The sequence below is a fragment of the Vanellus vanellus genome, assembly GCF_965231255.1.
Source record: "Vanellus vanellus genome assembly, chromosome: 1".
NCBI classification, from domain to species: Eukaryota; Metazoa; Chordata; class Aves; order Charadriiformes; family Charadriidae; genus Vanellus; species Vanellus vanellus.
In genome coordinates this window covers 53,380,511-53,401,474 of record NC_138905.1, presented here as the reverse complement: position 1 = coordinate 53,401,474, position 20,964 = coordinate 53,380,511, and the positions used below count along the sequence as shown (strand labels likewise).

At 39.3% G+C, this 20,964-nt stretch overlaps 1 protein-coding gene across 4 annotated transcripts in view; it reads left to right on the top strand.

The window, feature by feature from the left end:
* The window catches only part of ANKS1B (ankyrin repeat and sterile alpha motif domain containing 1B), a gene marked incomplete at its 5' end in the record, with an annotated part of 460,979 nt that overhangs the window by 165,284 nt on the left and 274,731 nt on the right, over window positions 1-20,964 (top strand). For all 4 annotated transcript variants that reach the window (XM_082485311.1, XM_082485313.1, XM_082485312.1 and 1 more), the window contains 2 exons: window positions 69-205; window positions 15,438-15,618. In XM_082485311.1, the coding sequence (XP_082341437.1) occupies window positions 69-205; window positions 15,438-15,618 (318 nt within the window). The remainder of the gene's footprint in view (window positions 1-68; window positions 206-15,437; window positions 15,619-20,964) is intronic.

Sequence of the window (20,964 nt, the reverse complement as noted above, 5' to 3'; positions counted from 1 at the left end):
ATATTTTTTTTTATTTTAAAATGTATGAAGTATTTGTAAGTTCACATAAATGCTATTTTTATTCACAGATAATGCACCTCAGGTAGCAATTACCGCACCAGGATCTGGTAACCATAGAAACAGCTCTACAGGCCCAACACCTGACTGCTCTCCTCCATCACCAGACACTGCACTTAAAAACATAGTGAAAGTTATACGTCCACAGGTAAGTGATCACCATAAGCATCCTCGTGTACTTTTCATTTTAAAAGCAAGCTATGATACACTTATTCTACAAGGATGTTGTCACTATACACATATGAATCGGACAAAGGCAGATAAACAGAACAAAATATTTTCTGTACTTAGGAAGCAATCTTGATAGCAGAAGACAGAATATTTTGTGAAATAGCCCAACAATGTACAGAGAGATATCAGTACATTTTTCTTATAGCATTAATGATGAATGTAATATTTTTTATTTTTATTTATGGTTTGGTTTTTTTCTGAGTTTATGTTATGCTTTTATCAGTATTAATTCCCTGTTACTTTTTTAGCTTTTCTTTCCTCTTTCTATATCTCCATTTGCATGGTCCCATAATGTTTCACACCTTCTTTAGTTTAGCTTCTTATATAGTATCGCTTCTTGACTTTCATCCTTCCTAACTGTATGTATTTCTAATAGTGTTCGGTAAACAAGATGCGTAACGCGTGGAAAACTTGAGTGCCTGTTGTAATTCTCTAAGGAGTACAGCCTTTTAAAATAAAATCTTTAAATAAATAAGTCTTAGAACTTAATTCAGTAGCATAGAGGTAATCAGCATAGAGGAGTTTATTTTAGAATTGCAAGATCACAGTATAACATAGGTCAGAAGATGCCTCAGGGGATTGTCTAGTTCCCCGCTTGAAAAGGTGTGACATTAGGTGTGTCAAAGCTAGCCGTGACAACTACAGACTGAACTGACTAATTGTGAAACTTTTTTTGGTGTGAACCAAAAGAAATTCTGTTGCTCTCCTGCCCATTATTGGGTTCAAATGCAGCCATCTGCTCTTCATTGCTGAGCTGATCTCCGCAACTGAGCCACTTTGATGCCAGTGGATGCAGACTTTGTATCATCAGTGTGTTGCTGGCATTTGTTTTACTTGAGAAGTAAGCTGATGGATGCATTCTATTTTGGTAAGAACTATGTAGAACAGATTGCTTTGGTGCCACAGAAGTGGGTGTGTTACAGTGATGGAGGTGGATCTTCCTTTCGGTACTCACTGGAGCACACAGTTCAGAAGGCCTTGCAGAATTAAAGGTAATCACTAAGTGCACCTGCTAATTCTCTCTGTGAGCCATTGGTTTCCTATGGCTGACACTGTCGATGCACAAAAATTCTAATGGCTAGCTGGTGCAGACCATTCCCCTTTGAAATTACAGTACTTTGGGTTCCTGGTTTATATCTAGATTGCAGGGGGTCTAAAATAATAGCTTCTTCTCCTTCTCTCTTTTTATAGTTATTTCTCATTTTTCTTGTTCCTGTAGTCTCTCTGTCCCTCCCATCTTACATCAGTATAGTACTGAAATGCCTCCTTCCCTCTAAGCTGTTTTTTATAGTAGGCGGCAAGCAAACAGAAAGGTATTGGAATATTGTTGGAACAAGCTGTTGTGTGATAGCTTATTGAAAATAGCATTTAAAAAGCTGTTTCCATCATGATATTGCCAACAGATGGACCCAGAACACTGAATGGTGATGTTCTCCTGCTAGTTAACTCTGAACGGATTCAGCAGATTCTGGGGAGCTATTTTCAAATTTAAATCATACCATTTACTGACTCCCAGTATTCTCATCGTTCTGCAGAATAAAAGTTAGCTGTGCAATATATATGGCCAGAACTTTACCTTGTTTGCTAAAATATCTCTCATGTGGCCCTACATGTGGCATACTTCCTATGCAGAAAACAGCAGCAGAAGGGCACATGTAGGCTAGTGCTTAACGTATATTGTAAATCTGTGCACTAATACACGAAAAGTTGGATACACTATAGCATTCAGATCCCATTATGCTTCTCCTTTCTCCACGTATTTTATGCACATTCCTTCAGTCTTTGTTTTTGTTGCTTACATAATCACCTCCCCCCAAGTTCTCAACCCAAGAATTTAGACAAAGAAGTTTTAGATACTTGCAATGTGATGTTTGCAAACCATTAGTGTTAATTTTGCCTGCGTATTTAATTCCTTTATTCCATGCCTGCTGCATTCAATTACATGGCAAGCTCTTTGAAGGTTAACACAATAGGATTCTATTCTTGACTGACCTCTCACCACTCATGGAAAACTAATGAATAGTGTTACACAATGCATGCAAAATAATTAATTTTCTGCTGTCTGCCAGGGCCTCTTTGCACTTTTCTAGCAAACAAACAGATTTTAAACAGATCTAAACCAGAGATCGTATACATTTCCAAAGCAGCTGTCACTCCTTTCCCCTTTTCATATGTCTTATGCATCCTGCACAGGAAGGTGCCAGTGAAAGGCAGAATGGGAAACTCTTTAGCAGCTCGTTTTGCACTAGGCAGGCTTTGGTAGCATGGGTGAAGCTGCCAGGGAAGTCTGGCCTTTCAACTCATATTGTTATTTTCATTTATAGACTTACTTCTCTCTCCTGGCGTGTTGTGCATGTAACAGTTTGCCCACAGTGAGGAGAAACACTGTGTTTCTGTGTAAGCAGCAGCAGAGGGGACCAAAGATTCCTTCCTCCCACCAGTCTGGTGCGGGCAAGTGGTGGCAGAGAGTGAAAAAAGCGAAACCTGGTGAGCTGGGTTTGAAGGCAGAGGTGGGGGTCATTCTGCCTCCTGTTTTCTTTGGCCTTTTCTTTCTAAGACTGCCGGTCAGCTCACGTGGTGGCAGTGCACATAGATGCTTCAGCACGTGACACATTTTGAAGATATTTGTATGAATGTGAGGTTTAGCACAGCACAGTGGCCTCTCCTTTCTCCTGTTGCAGATGCTCACGTACCAAATGCAGCTGGTGGGGAACCCTGTCAGCTGCATGAAGGGTCCCTGAAGAGGAGGGAGGCTGTGATGCTGCACTGGCAGCCCATGGGGTGAAAGTACCACAGCTGGGAAGTGTGAGAAAGGAACAATCTCATGCAGAAAGTGTAAATCCAGGGGGTCTGGGTCATGGACAGTTAAGGGATTCCTCACAGTGCACTCAAAACTTGTTTTGTCTTTTTCCTTCTAGTTGTCTCTTAACCTGGCCCTAATTATTCCCCTTCTTATATTAAAAACACGCCGTCGCAAAACCTGGCTGGGAATTTCTATTTCCCCCCAACCTTTCACTCAGTTTTCTGGAAATTCATCCTTTCTTCGGTTAATTATGATGAATTTTGAGGTGAGAAACCTGCAGTTTGTTGTGACCCTACTGCTCGTCCCTCATGAGATCCCATTGCTCTCTGAAATTTATCTAAAACTTTCTTTGGATAGGTCTCAGCTATTCAATTCAGCGTACTATTACTAAAGCTGAAGCCTATTTGAACTGAAATGGTGTATCTCCCTGGCACAGTGCAGCGCTCTGGAGAGATACTGACTCAGATCTCAGAAGCAGTATTAAGTTCAGTGCCACAGTGCCACCCACCTCTGCTGCTTCCAGTCCTGAAGCTAGCACACTTAGCAGTAATTCAGGGATCTGTGTGCTTTTTTATCTGTGTACCTTATCTATCGCTTGTACCTGTGATCTAGCGTTTTGCAAATACGCATCTTGTTTTTAAGTTTTCACAGGGTCAGTCTCTGAAAAAGAGGTTTTGTTGAAAAGTTACATATATGCAGATAAGGAACAAACAGAATTTAATTCAGATTTTGAATCGCTTGATTGTGTTTTCCAGATTGTCCAGTCAAGTCTTACTAAGTTTTTAAATCTTGAAAGCTGATAAGTGATGATTTTGACAAACACAGTTTCAAGTTAAAGACATAGGCCTCTGTGAAGTATACCAACAGCACACGGGAGAAAAAATGACATATGGTAGGAGACCAAGTAGGTTAATGTGTTAACTAATGTCCTCTGAAATTTTAGGCTCTCTTCCAATTTTAACTTCGTTACTTTGGTGTATATGTAGTAAAATATAACTTACCTTATCAGGATGGAATTTTAGAAAGTTATAGTAAAATTGAGCTTATTCTACCACAATTCCTATAGCTCCTGGTCTGGATGAAGCCTAAACAAAATTGGGCTGTGTGTGACGCTTCATGTATTTTTTGTATTAGCCACTCAATTTAATAAGGTTTTCCTTATGTTAACTTATTTATTTGTTCAGCTCCATTTGAACAAATAAACTATATACATAGAGGGAAAAAGAGCACCTTTTTTCCTAAGAGATTGTTTCTATTGTCAGTGGGTCATTGGCAATTCTCGTAAAATTGAATTCTGACTTTTCACCTTTTACATTCCGTATTAAATGCAATTCAGCATTTGCATGCTCTCTTCTTGTCTTTCTAAGATATGTTTCAAATGGCTAATTGTGGCTACAGCTTTTGATGACTAAATGTGGATTATTTAAAGGTGGCTTGGATTTTTATCTGTCATACATTAGTATTTTCCCCATTTTATGTGCAAACTCTCTAAGAGTGTCGTTTCAATGATGTAAAGAGATCCTCTTAGCACTGTAATAGAAGACAATAGTTTAAATGTTAGAGGAGAAAAGAAATTGTCTCATTTTTCTGCAAGTAGTAATAGAATCCTGCAGGAAATCTGTAGCCTCTGATAGACCTATCCCACTTGTTTGGGGTACCAGGTGTGCCTTGCCTACTGTACAACTATTTTGGGCATGCACAGTGAGCCTGGCATAGCTATGTAGATGTAGTTCATCTCGGCATAGGGAAAGAGAGGGACCACAATGTTCCACCCACTATAGCAGCCTGGACATGAGCGGACAGACCAGCTGTATAAGATATGTGCTCCAGAGCCTCTCTAGTTGACCTAAAAAGTGATATAATTTTTTTGAATATAAATTACTATCTCATCCTTTTTGCAGTTAGGTGCAGGAATTAGTTTGAACAAAAACAAAGAAAAAAAATCATCTTTGAGGCAACTCTGGAAAATCACAGTTCCAGAAAATACATTTTCATGACCAATAGTTCAATAAATCGGATTTTCAAGTGGATTAGTAGCACTATTTACCCATGGTGAAATAACCCTGGTTCCTCCCCTATGCCAACACCCTACTGCGGTACCCTTAGATCTTCCCAAATTAAATACATCCTTTGTCACACTTAGCTTGAATTAGCACATGACTGTCTTTGCAAGCTTAGGGAACACCAGTGAAATCCCCACTGCAGGCTGTCGCACCAGCGTGAGAACTCTGTGATGCATCTCTTGCCCCTGTTTTCCAACACAAAAAAAAAAAAAAAAGAAAAAAATCTGCTTTGTTTCATTTTGTCATAAAAAGGAGGGCTGGAGAACACAGTTATGTAATAAGTTCTCACCACTTACTTTCATAATGAGATCACAGGACAGCTGGGGTGTAAGGACCTTCTTTCTCCTATGAACTGCTTTCTGTGCTCAGCCCAAGTTACGGCATGCTCAGCCGGGCAGGGAATAAACAGGAAAATCACCATGGAGAAATACTGTGCAGGCACACTCTGCTTCCCATTTGGGTGCGCACTTCTCTTTCTGGTATGTTTTGGTGCTGGACTTTTGTGCAACCTTGTGCACTGTCGTCTGTGCTTAGCACAAGACGCAAATAAGACTTAAAAGGCTTTACCGAGAGTTATGATTTTGTGGGGGATCAAACCCATCGTCTCCAAGGTAAAAGCCACCCCTGTGTACATGATTTTATGAAATTCTGAAAGGTACTGAGCACTCCCAAAACCCACTAAAATCAAGATGCATTCTGTGGCCCACAGATGGGCTCTCATCATTGGTGTGCCTGGTCTGGAGATTTCTCCTGCATTACGTAGTCTTTCCAAGGTTGCCCATATCCATTAGCGCTGGAAGCACTTTAAGGTAGTTGACAGCAGTCAGTGACCTTGATCTGAGGTATGGAGAGATATTGCCGAAAAGACTTTCTATACATATTTGTGTTTCTAAACCTTTAAAGTGTCTATGCAAATCTACTGCACACAGTTTGATACCTCCTCATTCTAGTGAGGCTGAAATGAATAAACAAAGAAAGAAACAGATAAATAAGGCTCCTAAATAGCCCTTTAAAAAGAGGAAAACAAAAAAGTAAAAGATATACTGTCAGTGCCATTAAGATGAGGTTAGCAATTCTTCTATGTGTGACTGAAAGTAGGACAGACATTATGAAATTCTGTTATTCTGAAATACTGACTACCAATTAAAAAAAAAGTTTATGGTTGGAATTTTCTCACAGGACTGATTTCTCCACCACCCCACCCCCCACCCCACCCCGTTTTACCGCAGAATTAATGGGTAGAAGACATGTAACAGCTCCAGAGGAGGATATTTTTTAAAAAAATCCTTAGAGCATAATGGAAACTCTGTGACTATTTAATAACAACATTAACCAAACTATTATTAGAGAGATGTATTGTAAAAGATCTCCTATGACAAGTAACTATAAAACATAATTCTATTTAGATTATTTTAATTAGAGCTGAGATAATATGAAAACATAAACACATTTACCCAATACACAATACTAATGAAAAAAGCAAACAGTATGTGTGAGTGCATTTAATTGCAGTTCAACAGGATACTAAAGCACAAGTATAAATTAAAGCAGCAAAACACTTTATTGTCAGGAGTTTTTATGTTTTTAGAATATCACTTTTACATTCATATGCTTTCTTGGTTGAAATTGGTTGCTTACCTGGACAGATTCTCTAGGTTGTGTTTCCTGATTCAATATGAACATAAGTCATACAGAAGAATTTCATATCTGAACTTGTAACAGACCAAATTGGTGAAATACTGAGCATAAAGATAGTTCAGATGCTGAAAGGTAGATATGTACATCTACATTAGTAAAATAAGCTTCTGAGCTCTGGAAGGTTGTCATCTGTACTGTTGAATTGTTAACACAGTCCTGTGTATAGTTTTGGTCCTGTACAATTCTCTGTCTCCAAAAGTATCCACTGTCAGACCTGACTGGGAATTTGAATGGGCCAAGGACTATTCCTAATAGGTAATTCTGCTTTGAAGGCCCTGCTCTGAGGGCTAATGAAGTTTAATAGTAGGGGTGTGAACCAATCCATGCCAATTGCCCTGCCCTGGTATGTATAATGCTTGGAAAGAGTAACACACCCAGAATCTGGAAGATTAAAGCCTTACCTATTGTGCTCTGATGAGTATCTTACCAAATTCATAGCGTTTTCCTTTGTTTCTGTGTAGTATTGGGCAGTTTTGAGCACCTTAGTTATTGAGTAATCCTTTATCATCATCCAAAAATGTACCACGTTTTCACACATGCATACTGTCCATAGCATGCAACTTAAAAACAGCCGTCACCTTGCCCCTTAAAAATTTTTCATACACAAATGGAATGATGTAAGCAATTTTCATAATCTGTAGGTCAAAATGGGAAGTTGCTAAGTGCTGGAAGCTGCGCTTTTTTTGAAGAAAATGGCCTTACATCTATTTTCCAGCTGCTTCAGTGAAAATAACACTTTTATTTAATCTTTGAAAGTTGGAAACTTTTTATAGCTGAGGAATAAGACATTCCTCTTATTTATCAAATTTATCTCTCGCAATTTGGATCTCATTTCAAGCAACATTTTCCCAGGATAGGAGTATTGGTGTGTCTTCAAAATCTGGTCACATCTGTCAAAGAGGGAAACCACTACAAAGGTGTTACAGTTTTTAGCATTCAGGACTGCTATACCTCACAACCCCCAGCTGCAGTAAGGTTGCAATTAAAATGAAAGTAGAAGCCAAGGAAAATGGAAACTGGGAGAAGATCCATTCTTTCCCTTATTTATTCCCAGTCTCATGTGTCTTCTGAAGTAGGGCCAGAGGTGGAAGGCGGAAAGGAGCAGCAACCCCCTGACCTTTGGTTACATACTCCAAAAGGAGAAGCTGGTATAACGTGCACAGAGGAGAACAGAAGCTCAAGAACAGAAAGCACTGTGGATATTTGGTACCTAGAGTCACATCGCATGACTTCTTAACCACAGGCTACAGATAAGAGCTATGTGTCTGTGCTATCCCTGAGTGTGTCACTAACAGTGAAATGATCAAAGATTGCTGATGGGTCATGAGATTACTGTAAAGAAGTATGCACTTGCTGCTCATGCAGGAAGCAAGAGATGTCTTTCTCTAAATCAAAAACCAGTCAAACAGAAATTTCTAGGACTTTGACACTATGATGCCATCAAAAATGAATTTAGTTTTAAAATGCATTATACTTTTACTAATGAAAAGAATCTGCAGTTTAAAGAAGTGAAACCATTTATCTTTTTTTTTTTTTTTTAACTCCTTTTTTCTTTTTCAAATTCCCACGTTCTTCTAAGCTCCTTGTTGTGGCTGCTTGGGATATGTTTGTTGCCAGCCACCGTGTAATTTCTGCCTTCTGCTCTTAAAATAAATTAAGATGTTGAGAAGTAAAAACAAGAATGTCAAGATAGGTGCTGAAGCTGCCTATATTTTATTTTTAATTGTAGTCATAATTTAAGATAAGGTTCTGTGAAATGAAAAAAAGAGGAAATTATATTACCTTATTAAAAAGACAATGCGTCTTCAGTTGTTTAACATGGTGTTTTGAGGCTTGACAGGATAATTGATTCAGGAGTCTAGTAATAGTTCAGCGCAGTCTTTCACTTCTAGGTGACACGGATGAATCAAATCAAGATCCATTGTTGTCGTGGTGTAGGCTGGGCTGGCCACTAAACAAACGACAGATGCTTTCTTTTAATCTCTCTCTCCCTTCCCAGAAAGGAAGGAAGTAAAATAACCGAAAAGAAAATTGGTTCTGTTCTACCTCAAAGCAGGACATTTGTAATCTCCAGTTTTTGCCACTTCAAGGCTACTTGATCATCTTAGTTCAGATCCCATAAATCAAATAACTCTTGGCGGCAGCACTGACTGATGAGAACGTGTCAGGCCTGTTGATTTCTGCAAATCGAAACTGAGGTGCTGGGGACAGGAGTAAGTGAAGGAGCCTGTCCTCTCACAGGCTGTATGTTACCAAGAAAATTATGAATGTTATGGGATTTTATGTAAGTGTACGTGTCGTGGTTTAGGCCAAATCCACCACTGGGGACCCGAGGGACCCCAGACGGGACCGACAGATGCTCCCCTCTACCCCTCTACAAAGAGAGAGGCAGAGGAGGAAAAAGAGACTTAGAGTTTAGAAGAAACTAAACTACTTTAATGAAATATTAATAATAAAATAAAAAGAAATAATGAAAAATATATACAAAACCGTATCAAGCTCCCGAGATGACAATCACATCACTGGCTGGCACTGGGGCAGTCCCAGGCTGGACTCAGTGACGGACGGGAACTGGATTCCGGATCTGGAGTCAGGATTCGGATCACAGGCAGACGAACAGAGTCCTCCTCAGACGTCAGCCATTGAAGGAAGAGCCCCTGACCCTTTGATCCCTCAGCTTTTATACTGAGCATGAGGCAGATGGGATGGAATACCCTGTTGGTCAGTTTTGGGTCACCTGTCCTGTCCGCTCCTCCCTGCAGGTGGGACCCCACTATGCTTTTCCGCTTCCGACCCTCCAACGTGGCAAATAACAAAGTTGTTTGGCCTTGAGTGTTATAGCAATAAGTGTAAGCAGGAGCCTCTGTGCATACCATGCCTGGGTATCAGCTATAAACAATTGGCCTTATCACTCTGAGAGAGTGAACATTGTCTGCACAATATGCAGTTAATTTCAGTAGTTAGAAGAGGCCCAGCTAAGAAGCGAAGTTACTGAACAAAATTGGTTCTGTTTTACCTCAAACCAGGACAGTACGTGAGCAAAAGAGGCAACGATAGAAACAGAGATGGTATGTTGGGATGTTGAGGCAGAGGACAGAGAATAAGGAACCATAAAAGCTATGTGAAAGTTATATTTGAAAGGGAGGACAGAGGTTAAAATTGGATGCCTTGAAGGACAATGAGATGGATGCAGTGACTGATAAAGTCAGTGTGAGATAGGACTGTTAGGGAGTTTGTTTGAGAGACCTTGATGACAAAATCACAGAGAAAGCATAGAAGCAAGTTTTGGAAGACCAAGCAGAACTGGAATCAGCTAGGATACTGTGAAGGGTGTTTTAGAGTAAAATAAGTTGTTTTGGAGGGAATGTAGCAATTGATGGGAGAAAACTGAGACAAGTTAAGGGGTGAAAGGGAAAATGAGTGACTAGAAAGAGAATGGAATCTTAAGAAAGAAGGAAGCTGGAGAAAGGAAAATTTCTGAAGTGGGAGTGAGTTGATCAGAGAATGAGAAGAATGGAATCATCTGGGCAGGTACCAAAATGAGGGATTTGTGCAGCCATGTGGCTACACTCGTACTGTGTTATGTATTTGAGATGAGCCTGGAGGAAGGGGCTACAGCCTTTTTCTTTCTTTGATAAGCCTGTATTTTATTTGCTAGCTAGAATTTGAGCATGTGGGTTCACTTCTCTATTCTATCATACATTCTCTGCATGGTATAACGCAACGGAAACCAGTTGTTACATTATGCAAGGCAGCTGGAATTTGGCAGGATTTGACAAAGGCAGAATTTCCTCAGGCTTATTGGTTCTCAGTGATTTAATGAGCCACACATCTGTCCCTTGGGAGAGCTCTATACCCTAGTTCAGCATCTGTAAAACGGGGCTAATAGTTCTGCCATAGTGCACGGTATTGTTGTGAGAATTAATTCTTTACAGACTGTGGCGGTGCTGCGTACACAAATCCCAAAGATAAAAGAAGGTGGAGTCACAAGCTTATATTGTGGAGTACTACAACGCTGGAGAAATATTTTCATGTTAAATTGGGAAAGGAATTTTGCCCTACTTCCTCACCTAAATGTGAAAAATATTTGAATGATCCCTTGCATACTCATAGTGTTACACGCATGTCATGGTAGCATGACAGAATTTGCATGCAACTTCCATTCATGGGAGCATTAAGTAAGTCCTTACTTGTCTTTTTAATAGAAAGGTAATTCAGTATGTGTATTTTGATGCCTTTCCTGTTTTGCAGTGTTCAAAGAGGTATCTTTCATTGATGTCTGTATGTTCACTACTGATATAACATGAAAATAGTCTTCTTATTAGACCTGATTTGAAAGTTATGTAAATCTTTTTATTGCAATATCTTTAAAGATTTTGATTGATATATTTTTCATTTTGCGTTGATGATAAGGTTTCTTCATTAGCCTGATTTGGTATGCTGTTTTAGGATAGTCTAAGGTTTTCTAGGTCAATATTATGACAACTGAAATAATAGTCATGAAGAAACATTTTAAAGTAAACAAAATCAGTCATTAAAGAGATTGCATACACATAACAAGTAAATTAAACACATGAATGCAATGGATAGAGAAAATATACTTAAGGACAAATCTGCATGTGGTTATGTATTACACATATGGGGCTGAAGTTAAGCCATAAGTAGGCTACAATTTCACAAGGGTTATCGAAGTGTGAGCAGACCTTCTGAGTAGTATGAGGTAGACATCATTTAATGACTGGCAAAGCTGGCTTTCGTACAAAAAATCAAGGAAGCATCATCTCTTTGGGACAGAGTTTTGTGTTTGTACAGTCTTCACAGCTATAGAACCTTGACCCCTGAATACATTTCCTGCATATTATGGTATTGCATATAGCAAATAGTCTTAGAATTACTCAGGATCTATCTTTAGAGATCTCAAGCAGTAGCTCTGAAAGATCTGATGCAGGAAAGCAAGGTACAAGACTCCAGTAAGTAAGTGACACGTTAATTGCTGGCTACACATTCTGCCAGTAAGGCTGGAATTTGGCTCTAGATTCTAACAAATGAAGTAAAGTATGCAGAGTGTCTACACATGAGCTAGAGGTAGAATTCAATCTGGGACTAAAACACTGATACTTTCATCTCTGTATGTAAGAATCTCTGCCTGATCTGGATATCTAATCTCCCATCGTGATCAGTAGAGATGTGGGATTCAATTCAGTTGCATAAAAATAGCCAGTGTCATTTGAGGCTGCTTAAAGGTGTCTTTGACATGTACATGGAGGCTTTCAGGTAGGATATAGGGCACACGTAGGGGAGACCTGCACTCTTCTGGATGGCAGCTGGAGGCCAGGTGGGATGCCCCAGGGAATCTCCAGTGCCAGTGGATACCTGCATTAAGGCAAGTGAACTACTACCAAGGTGATTGGGTGAGGTGAATTGTTCTCTGGACTCTATTGATTGTATTGACTAGATCTCAACTGACAGTAATTGGAGCTTAGATACCCAGTGTAGATGTAAATAGCTATGCTATAAATTTAGTTACCTAAATCTGGAACTGAATTTAATGCTAACTGTAGAAAAAAACTTTTTTTTTCTACAGTTTTTGTGTAAACTGCACTTTAGGGAGACACAGACCGAGGGATGCAATAAACACAAACTGCTTTACTGCATGTCTCAGCATATATTAATGAACAATTAGCATACTTTAACAACATAACATTTTAAAGGGCCCAGAAAAAGTGCAAAAGGCTCCTCTAGTTAGCTACAAAAGCTCGGATGCTAGATTCCTGTGTAATTATGTAGAAAAATTATTGGCACATCTTGACAGATGGACCTTGTTAACTCCAAATGATATAGCAGAAGTGTTATGCTGTAGAGCACTAGAGGCTGTGTGAGGTTCTGAACAGAATCCTTAGACTGGAAAGACACATTAAACTGCGATATGTTTGTCTGAATTAATAATAATAATGTCAAAGCCCAAAATAATACAGGAGGTATTTTGTATGACCCAGGTTAGCAGATGGTTGCATGTTAGCACGAACAAACAGAAAACATGTTTCTAGCTTCCATAACCACCTTTGAAAATCATTCTAGACTATTTTATATCATTAACTCATGTCTCCAGAGCAAATCATAGCTATTTATTGATGGACACATTTTCAAAACATTTGCAAACTAAACTGATCTTTAAAAATGCTTCTGAACAGTTTGGGGTGGGGTTTTGTTTGTTTGTTTGCTTGTTTGTTTCCCCCCTCTGTCTCCCCAAGACCTCGCATATGTTTTTGTGAAACTTTTAGAAGATATTACAGTAGCTTGTAATACTACACTAAGGTGTAGTGAAACAGCTGATGATCCGTAAGTTAGTAAAAGGCCGTATGATGAATCAGATGCTGCTATTCTGACTCCAAGAAAGGGGCACGCAGTTGAAGAAGTGGTTGGACACCTGACTGGTCTGAATAGTCTGAATAGCCAGAGGAATTTTTGAAGCTGCTTAGGAATATTGAGCTAGACCATCCCAGCTGCCTTTCTAGGTAGGAACTGTCTCAGTTTTTGAATAGTCAGAGTTCCTGCACATCATGTTACTTGAAGCGTCATCATTTCAACTCAGGAGCTGAATTCCTGCAAAACCACAAAGACACCATTGCTTGGGAAAGGGCCAGGAACATGTTTCTAAATGACCGGAGATCTTTTTCAGTTTTAGAAATAATTAGGACATTGATGAATTTGTTGTCTAGCAAGAGTGTGTGTTTTAGGTTTAATTAGTACACATGAATATTTTTGGTCTGATCAGAGAGTTATTTTGGCTCAGGTCCCAAACAATGACTTTTAACAAGACTGTTTGATGTTGGAGTCTGTCCCTGTTCATTGAACTCTCCCATGAAATTACTAGCCCTAAGAGTCAGCCTTTCAAAGCAGAAGCTGTTTTTAATTATTAAAGAAAGTAAATCCCTTCAGTAGACTGTACGTGAGTTCCAGATGAATGCCCAAATTTACCCTTTGCTATTTTTCTCAGTTTTAACAGGACACAGTTAATTCACATGGTGCCCAACGCAACTTTAACAATCAATCAACATTATGCAAACCTAAGTCTGTTTAAGTTTTTGTCTGAAATTTTGATAGAAAGAGTGAATTTTTAGTGAAAACAGTCTAGTTCTTTATTTCTAACACGAATATTGCAGGGCTCATAACCTAAACATGAAATAGACCACAAACAAAATTGAAAATTACTCCACTAGGACAGATTGTATTTTAACAGGTAGTTCTAAGTGAGGGATGGTGAATAGCCTCATGGTCTGAGGAAGATCGTATTGCTCTCGGGGCAATAATTTGGTCTTGACACTAATAAGTAGCAAATTCTTGACCTTTACAAATATTCTGCCCTCTTAAGCCTGACATGCTAAAACAAGAGGAATTGAAGCACCCTTTATTCTCTTTCTCTGTTTCCTTTTTCCAGCTTCGGTTATCTGAGGCAGCAGTTCCTGAGATGTTTTTCACTGTTGTGAAATAAACATACAGACATCTATACACCTGGATGCAGGGCCTCCTCTGTTCTGGAGGAGGCTTTTAATGTCATTGCTCCTGAAGCAGCAAGGAGCATCACGGGGTTAGGTTATTTTGAGTATGGAGCCAGATGAGTGCTACAACGGACTATTTAGCATGACGTTGCAAATCATCAGTGGTCTGTGGCTTATAGTCCCTGCCATCAAGCACTAAGTTTATGTCGATATTAATAAGTAGTGCAGTGTAATGGGAACAGAGCTGTGTAGTGAAAAAGTTGTTGCTGACCTGATGATCACATTATATAGGTTTCATTGGTTTTAATTTGGGCTAGCTTTAGTGTGGTCCTGTGGTCAAGAGGCCATGAGGAATTGGAGCACATTTTGTACAATCCTGTAATGTACCTAGTGGTGTAGATCCACCCAAAAGGAACGAGTTTCTCATGCTCTCAAGCTGCTCCACAGTCCAAAGCGCAGCCATTAGGTGGGGTCAATGCAGAGGTTCACTTCAAAAGAAAATGTTTGATACAAACTAGTATCAAGTTTTTCACTATTCCGTGAAAACTCATGAAGAATGTTTGATTTTCATGTGGGCTTTTTAAGCTGACACTTTTCCCCTCAGCTTTCAGACATTCCAGTCTTTGAATATTTAAGGCAGCCCTTCATAAATTGAATAAACAGCAGAGAGTTGCTTTTGAGTTATGAGTGCTTGGTATTATTTTGTAAATTTAATTATATAGGCATCAGCAGTCTAATTGTTTTGCAAGATGTACCCAGCAATGCAGCTGGTGAAGAGCTCCCTTTCTTATCAAAAGATGATTGCAATTATTATATGCAAGGCTGTAAAACCCTATTTTATTTTGAATTAAATTGATTAGAATGAAGACATGCATTTTTTCTAATGAAGATTAATCCAAATTTTGGAAGGAAATGATCTCTACATCAGCACAGCTTGTCATATGAAATGATTTTACTAGTATAACTTTTGAGCCAAATGAAAACAGTAAAAAGAGAGAAACCCTAGGTAAATTTGTTAAATGTCAAGTAATGAAAACTATACAGTAGGTCTGTATTTTTCACTCCAAACTTCTATTTTTCTTGTAGCCCAAGCAGCGCACATCAATAGTATCTTCTCTGGAATTTCACCGAATGAATCACGGTCACAACTATTTTGAAATCAACTCATCCATTGGCTGTACAAGTTTTATTTCTACTCCTGCAATCAGTCCGGCTAATTATTCCTTTGGATCTCTGGAATACAGTGTTGAAGAGAGAGAGATTCCAGGTACAGAAAAAAAGCTTACTTTGCTTATCAACAAAGCTTTATAAAACTATCGGTCTCTGGGTTTAAGCTGGAATTCCTGTTGTCTTTGGTAATGAAATACTTTTATCATAAATACAAAATATTATACCTGATTTTGTTTTTCTGCTGCTCAACAAAGGGTTTTCGTACATCATGACCAATATTATTAAAATATACTTTTTCCTGAATGCTATATTTTGAATAAGGCAAACTTTGTTTTACAGAAATGCCTAGAATTTAGATATTGTAGTTTTTGAAATTAAGATGATTCAGGTACACATCTACTTTCATCACTGGGTGGTCAGCATACTTTAATATGAATTTTAAGTCGGAAAAATGTAATTAGAAATCATTACGTAACCATCAGTAAAGGTGAGAAATGGAAGATTTCTAAGAAACCTGACATTTTTTCTGCAGTAGTAATGGGATTCATTAAAGCAAAATTATAATATATTTGCTCTCACGATAAGAATTGAATAGAGTGATAGTATGATTGTAACTGTGAAGGTTTTATCCGTATATAGAGGTTTACATAATGAAAATGCTTTAAAAAGGATTAAAATATTTTCTTCTTCATGGATCAAAACTTCAGGAGCAAGAAAGTGTCAGTAAAGCATGGATTTAGCTACTTCTGTTCCTTCAAATTTCATATGTGAGTTCCTTTAGGCTAAACTTGTAGCGGAAGAATATAGTATTTGGGAATGCTGATGTGTTGAAACAAATTGTGATAGTTAGTCTGTTATCTGCAGATGGAGTTATTTCTTTTAAAGGGATACTGTATTTAAGACCTAAATAGAAGTAGATTACTATAAAATAAAAAATAATACAAATGTTGAAATTCAGTACAAACTTATCAATTGGCTTCTGTAGCATTGTTTTTCAAATGAGATGAATTCTGCACATTTCTGGTTGATAGGGTTTGAAAATTCTGAAAACTGTTGCTTTTAAATGATAAAAAATTAATTCATTTCATAGTTAGATCAAAGAAAAAACATATTGTTAAAGACCTGTCGTGAAATAAGTTAAGAGTGAGAAATTCTATCTGTTATGATGAAGAAAGATTTAAAACGATCAGAAATTATTCATATTGGTTTTGTTGGACTGACTGTGTCATTATCTTTGAAACTAAAATAATGTGTTTATGTTCGTGGACATAGCAAATCTTTTCAAGCCTAACTGGACATAACAAATTTGAATGGTATCTTTTATTGCTAGGTCTGGGGTCATTCGATTCTTTAGAGTTTAAGGTGACTTTTTGTTGTTATTGCTTTTTCTACTGCAAATTCTCTTCAGTGATCACAATTTTATTCTGGGTAATTGAATGATACTGAATATGTCTTGATGTTTAAAAGCAAAAATAAGAAAACAAGGTTTCCAAGAGTACAGTTTACCATAAGTAAATCCTTAATTTACCATCAGTAAATGAAATAATTATAGTAAAAGTGCAATTGCCTCACCCCTTCTCAGATGGAATCGTTTAGGTTGGACAAGACCTTTAAGATCATCAAGTCCAACCGTTAGCCTAGCACTGCCAAATTACCACTAAACCATGTCCCTCAGCACCACATCTACGTGTCTCTTAAATACCTCCAGGGATGGTGACTCAATCACTTCCCTGGGCAGCCTGTTCCAGTGTTTGACAACCCATTTGGTGATGAAATTTTTCCTAATGTCCAATTTAAACCTCCCCTGATACAACTTGAGGCCATTTCCTCTTGTCCTATCGCTTACTACTTTGGAGAAGAGACTGACACTCACCTCGCTACAGCTACCTGAAAGGAGGTTGCAGAGAGTGATAAGGTCTCCCGTGAGCCTCCTTTTTGCCAGACTAAACAACTCCAGTTCCCTCAGCCGCTCTTCATAAGACTTGTTCTCTAGACCCCTCACCAGCTTTGTTGCTCTTCTTTGGACACACTCCAGAATCTCAATGCCCCTCCTGTAGTGAGGGGCCCAAAAACGAACACAGTATTCATGGTGTGGCCTCACCAGTGCTGCGTACAGAGGGACGATCACCTCCCTAGTCCTGCTGGCCACGCTACTTCTGATACAGGCCAGGATGCTATTGGCATTCTTGGCCACCTGGGCACACAGCTGGCTCATATTCAGCCACCTGTCAACCAACACCCCCAGGTCCTTTTCCCCTGAGCAGGTTTCCAGCCACTCTTTCCCAAGCCTGTAGCACTGCATGGGATTGTTGTGACCCAAGTGCAGAACCCACCACTTGGCCTTGTTGAACCTCATACCATTGGCCTCAGCCCATTGATCCAGCCTGTCCAGATCCCTCTGTAGAGCCTTCCTACCCTCAAGCAAATCAACACTCCCACCCAACTTGGTGATGTTTCCAAACTTACTGAGGGTGCACTCAATCCCCTTGTCCAGGTCATTGATAAAGATATTAAACAGATCTGGCTCCAATACCCAGCCCTGGAGAACACCAGTAGTGAGCAGCTGCCAACTGGATTTAACTCCCTTCACCACAATTCTTTGGGCCCGGCCACACAGATAATTTTTTACCCTGTGATGTGTACACCCATCCCTGCCATAAGCAGTCAGTTTCTCCAGGAGTATGCTGTGGGAAATGGTGTCAAAGACTATACTAAAGTCTGTGTAGACATCATCCACAGCCTGTCCCTCATCCACTAAGTGGGTCACTTTGTCATAGTCCAGGTTAGTCAAGCAGCACCTGCTTTTCATAAACCCATGCTGACTGTGCCTGATTGCCTGGTTGTCCTGTACATGCCATGTGAAGGCACTCAAGATGATCTGCTCCATAACCTTCTCTGGCACCAAGGTCAGACCGACAGGTCTGTAGTTTCCTGCATCCTCCTTCTGGCCCTTCTTGTGGGTGGGCATTGCATTTGCTGACCTCCAGTCAACTGAAAGCTCCCCTGTTAGCCAGGACTGCTGATACATGTTGGAAAGTGGCTTGGTGAGCACTTCTGCCACCTCCCTCAGTATCCTTGGGTGGATCCCATCTGATCCCATAGACTTGTGTGCATCTAAGTGGTGTGGTAGCTTGCTAACAATTTCCTCTTGGATTATGGGGGCTTCATTCTGCTCCCTGCCTTCCAGCTCAGCGGGCTGGGAACCCTGAGAACAACCAGTCTTACTATTAAAGACTGAGGCAAAATAAGTACCTCATCCTTGGTCACTGTATTTCCCCCTGCATCCAATAAAGGGTGGAGATTTTCCTTAGCCCTCCTTTTGTTGCTAATGTATTCATAGAACTATTTTTTATTTTCTTCTCTGGCAGTAGCCAGATCAAGTTCTAGTTGGGGTTTGGCCCTTCTAATTTTCTCCCTGCATAACCTCATGACGTCCTTGTAGTCCTCCCGAGCTGCCTGCCCCTTCTTCCAAAGGTCATAAACTCTTTTTTTTTTTTTTTTCCCCCGGGTTCCAGCCAAATCTCTCTGTTCAGCCAGGCTGGTCTTCTTCCCCACTGGCTCATTTTTTGGCACATGGGGATGGCCTGCTCCCACACCTTAAAGAACTCTGTCTTGAAGAATGTCTAGCCTTGCTGGACTGCTTTGCCCTTCGGGACTGCCTCCCAAGGGACTCTCTCAATCATGCCCCTAAACAGGCCAAAGTCTGCCCTCCAGAAGACCAAGGTAGCAGTTCTGCTGACCCCTCTCCTGACTTCTCCAAAAATCAAAAAATCATTTTGTGATCGCTATGCCCGAGACAGCCTCCAACTGTCACATCACCTACAAGTCCTTCTCAGTTCACAAAAAACAGGTCCAGTGGGGCACCTTCCCTAGTTGGCTCACTCACCAGCTGTGTCAGGAAGTTATCATCTTCCACACAGTCTCCTAGACTGTTTCCTCTCCACTGTATGCACTTGTAATTATACAAGGGACAAGGAGTACTAATGTGTAAAAAGAATAACGAAATCCAGAAAGAACAGATCAAAATTCTCTCTCCCGAAATAGTCTCTGAGGCTTGTCTCTTACCTAGGTTGTTAAAAGCTGCACCTTGAATAATAATTGTCAGCAATGAGTAGCAGAAGCAGTGTTCTGCTACAGCTTTTTTTCTGCTTTAGCTAGCTATTGTTTCACTGAAAGGTTCCTTGTTCCTTCCAGATCTACAGTGACAACAATTACAATTCATCGTATGTCTTGATTATAATCCTTGCTAACTTGTTCTGAAAATTCATGGAAGATCTGCACCTTAAAAGAATGTTTAGCTCAAGAATAATTGAGGATTTGTGCGCATTTGAGTGTTTTTTTTTTATATTATATTCTTGGCCATTTATGTCTCATGTTTTTTTATAAGCATCACATCAGTAAAAAGCAACACCTTTTTTTTTAGGCTTATCGAGGTCAAAGGTCTTCTGGCTGACTAGAAAGAAACAATATACAGAAGGAACCCATTTTCATAGTAACTGCAGCTAATAGTTTTCTGTTGCCTTCTTTGAAACAATCAAAATGCTTTTTACAGGATTTCTAAACTAGGAACCGCCATCTAAATAAGGCATTAGTATTTCCCTACTCAATTTCAGTGGGTTTTGTGTTTTCTTCAGGAAACTTGCAATGATTCATTATCATTCAGATGAGAGAGGGAGATGAATACAACGAAATAATTACTCCAATTCTAAAATGTTCATCATTTTACCTCTACCTTAATAGTCTACTACCAAAGAAGAATCGATCACTTGTAACTTTTGGTGGATTAGAGAAAATTCCTTTTTATATTTTGGGATAGCAATTTTACTCTTGGTGTTGGCTATTTCCCTACATCCCCTGATTTGAAACAGGGATCCAGATTTTCAAGTCTATCTCTATCAAGTATAAAACCACTGAACTCTACCACAGCACTATATTATCTGACTGACAGCATATGACAACATTTTCTGATTAATTAGCTGGAGAACAGTCCACATATAATGGTAAGTATGTGCTTTATCTTTGGGATCAGATGACCTTGTATATAAACAAAATCGCATACGTTGCCTGCATGGATGGTAGAAGATACCTTAATATCAGGTTGTCTGCAACTAAAATATAAGGACAAAGATTCTGTTATTTTTTTTGAACTTTAACTGGTGGAAGAACATGCAACAAGTTGATGAAAACTCTTCTCTCACTCCAGTATACATAGGGCAGGCTGTGAATGCAGCTTTGGGGTGGCCTATTTTCACAGCCTTGTTTCCAGCAAGAACATTGACTTCATAGAAGCGTTCTTGAATTCGGAGTGAATGATCATGCCTTTATAGCATTGCATTCCACATCAAGTTGGAAGTCAGTAGATCCAAGTAATGTCAGCTACTGCCATTAAAGTTTCTATACTAAAAGCTTGTCCACTCCATTGCACAAGGAAGTCGTTTTTGTA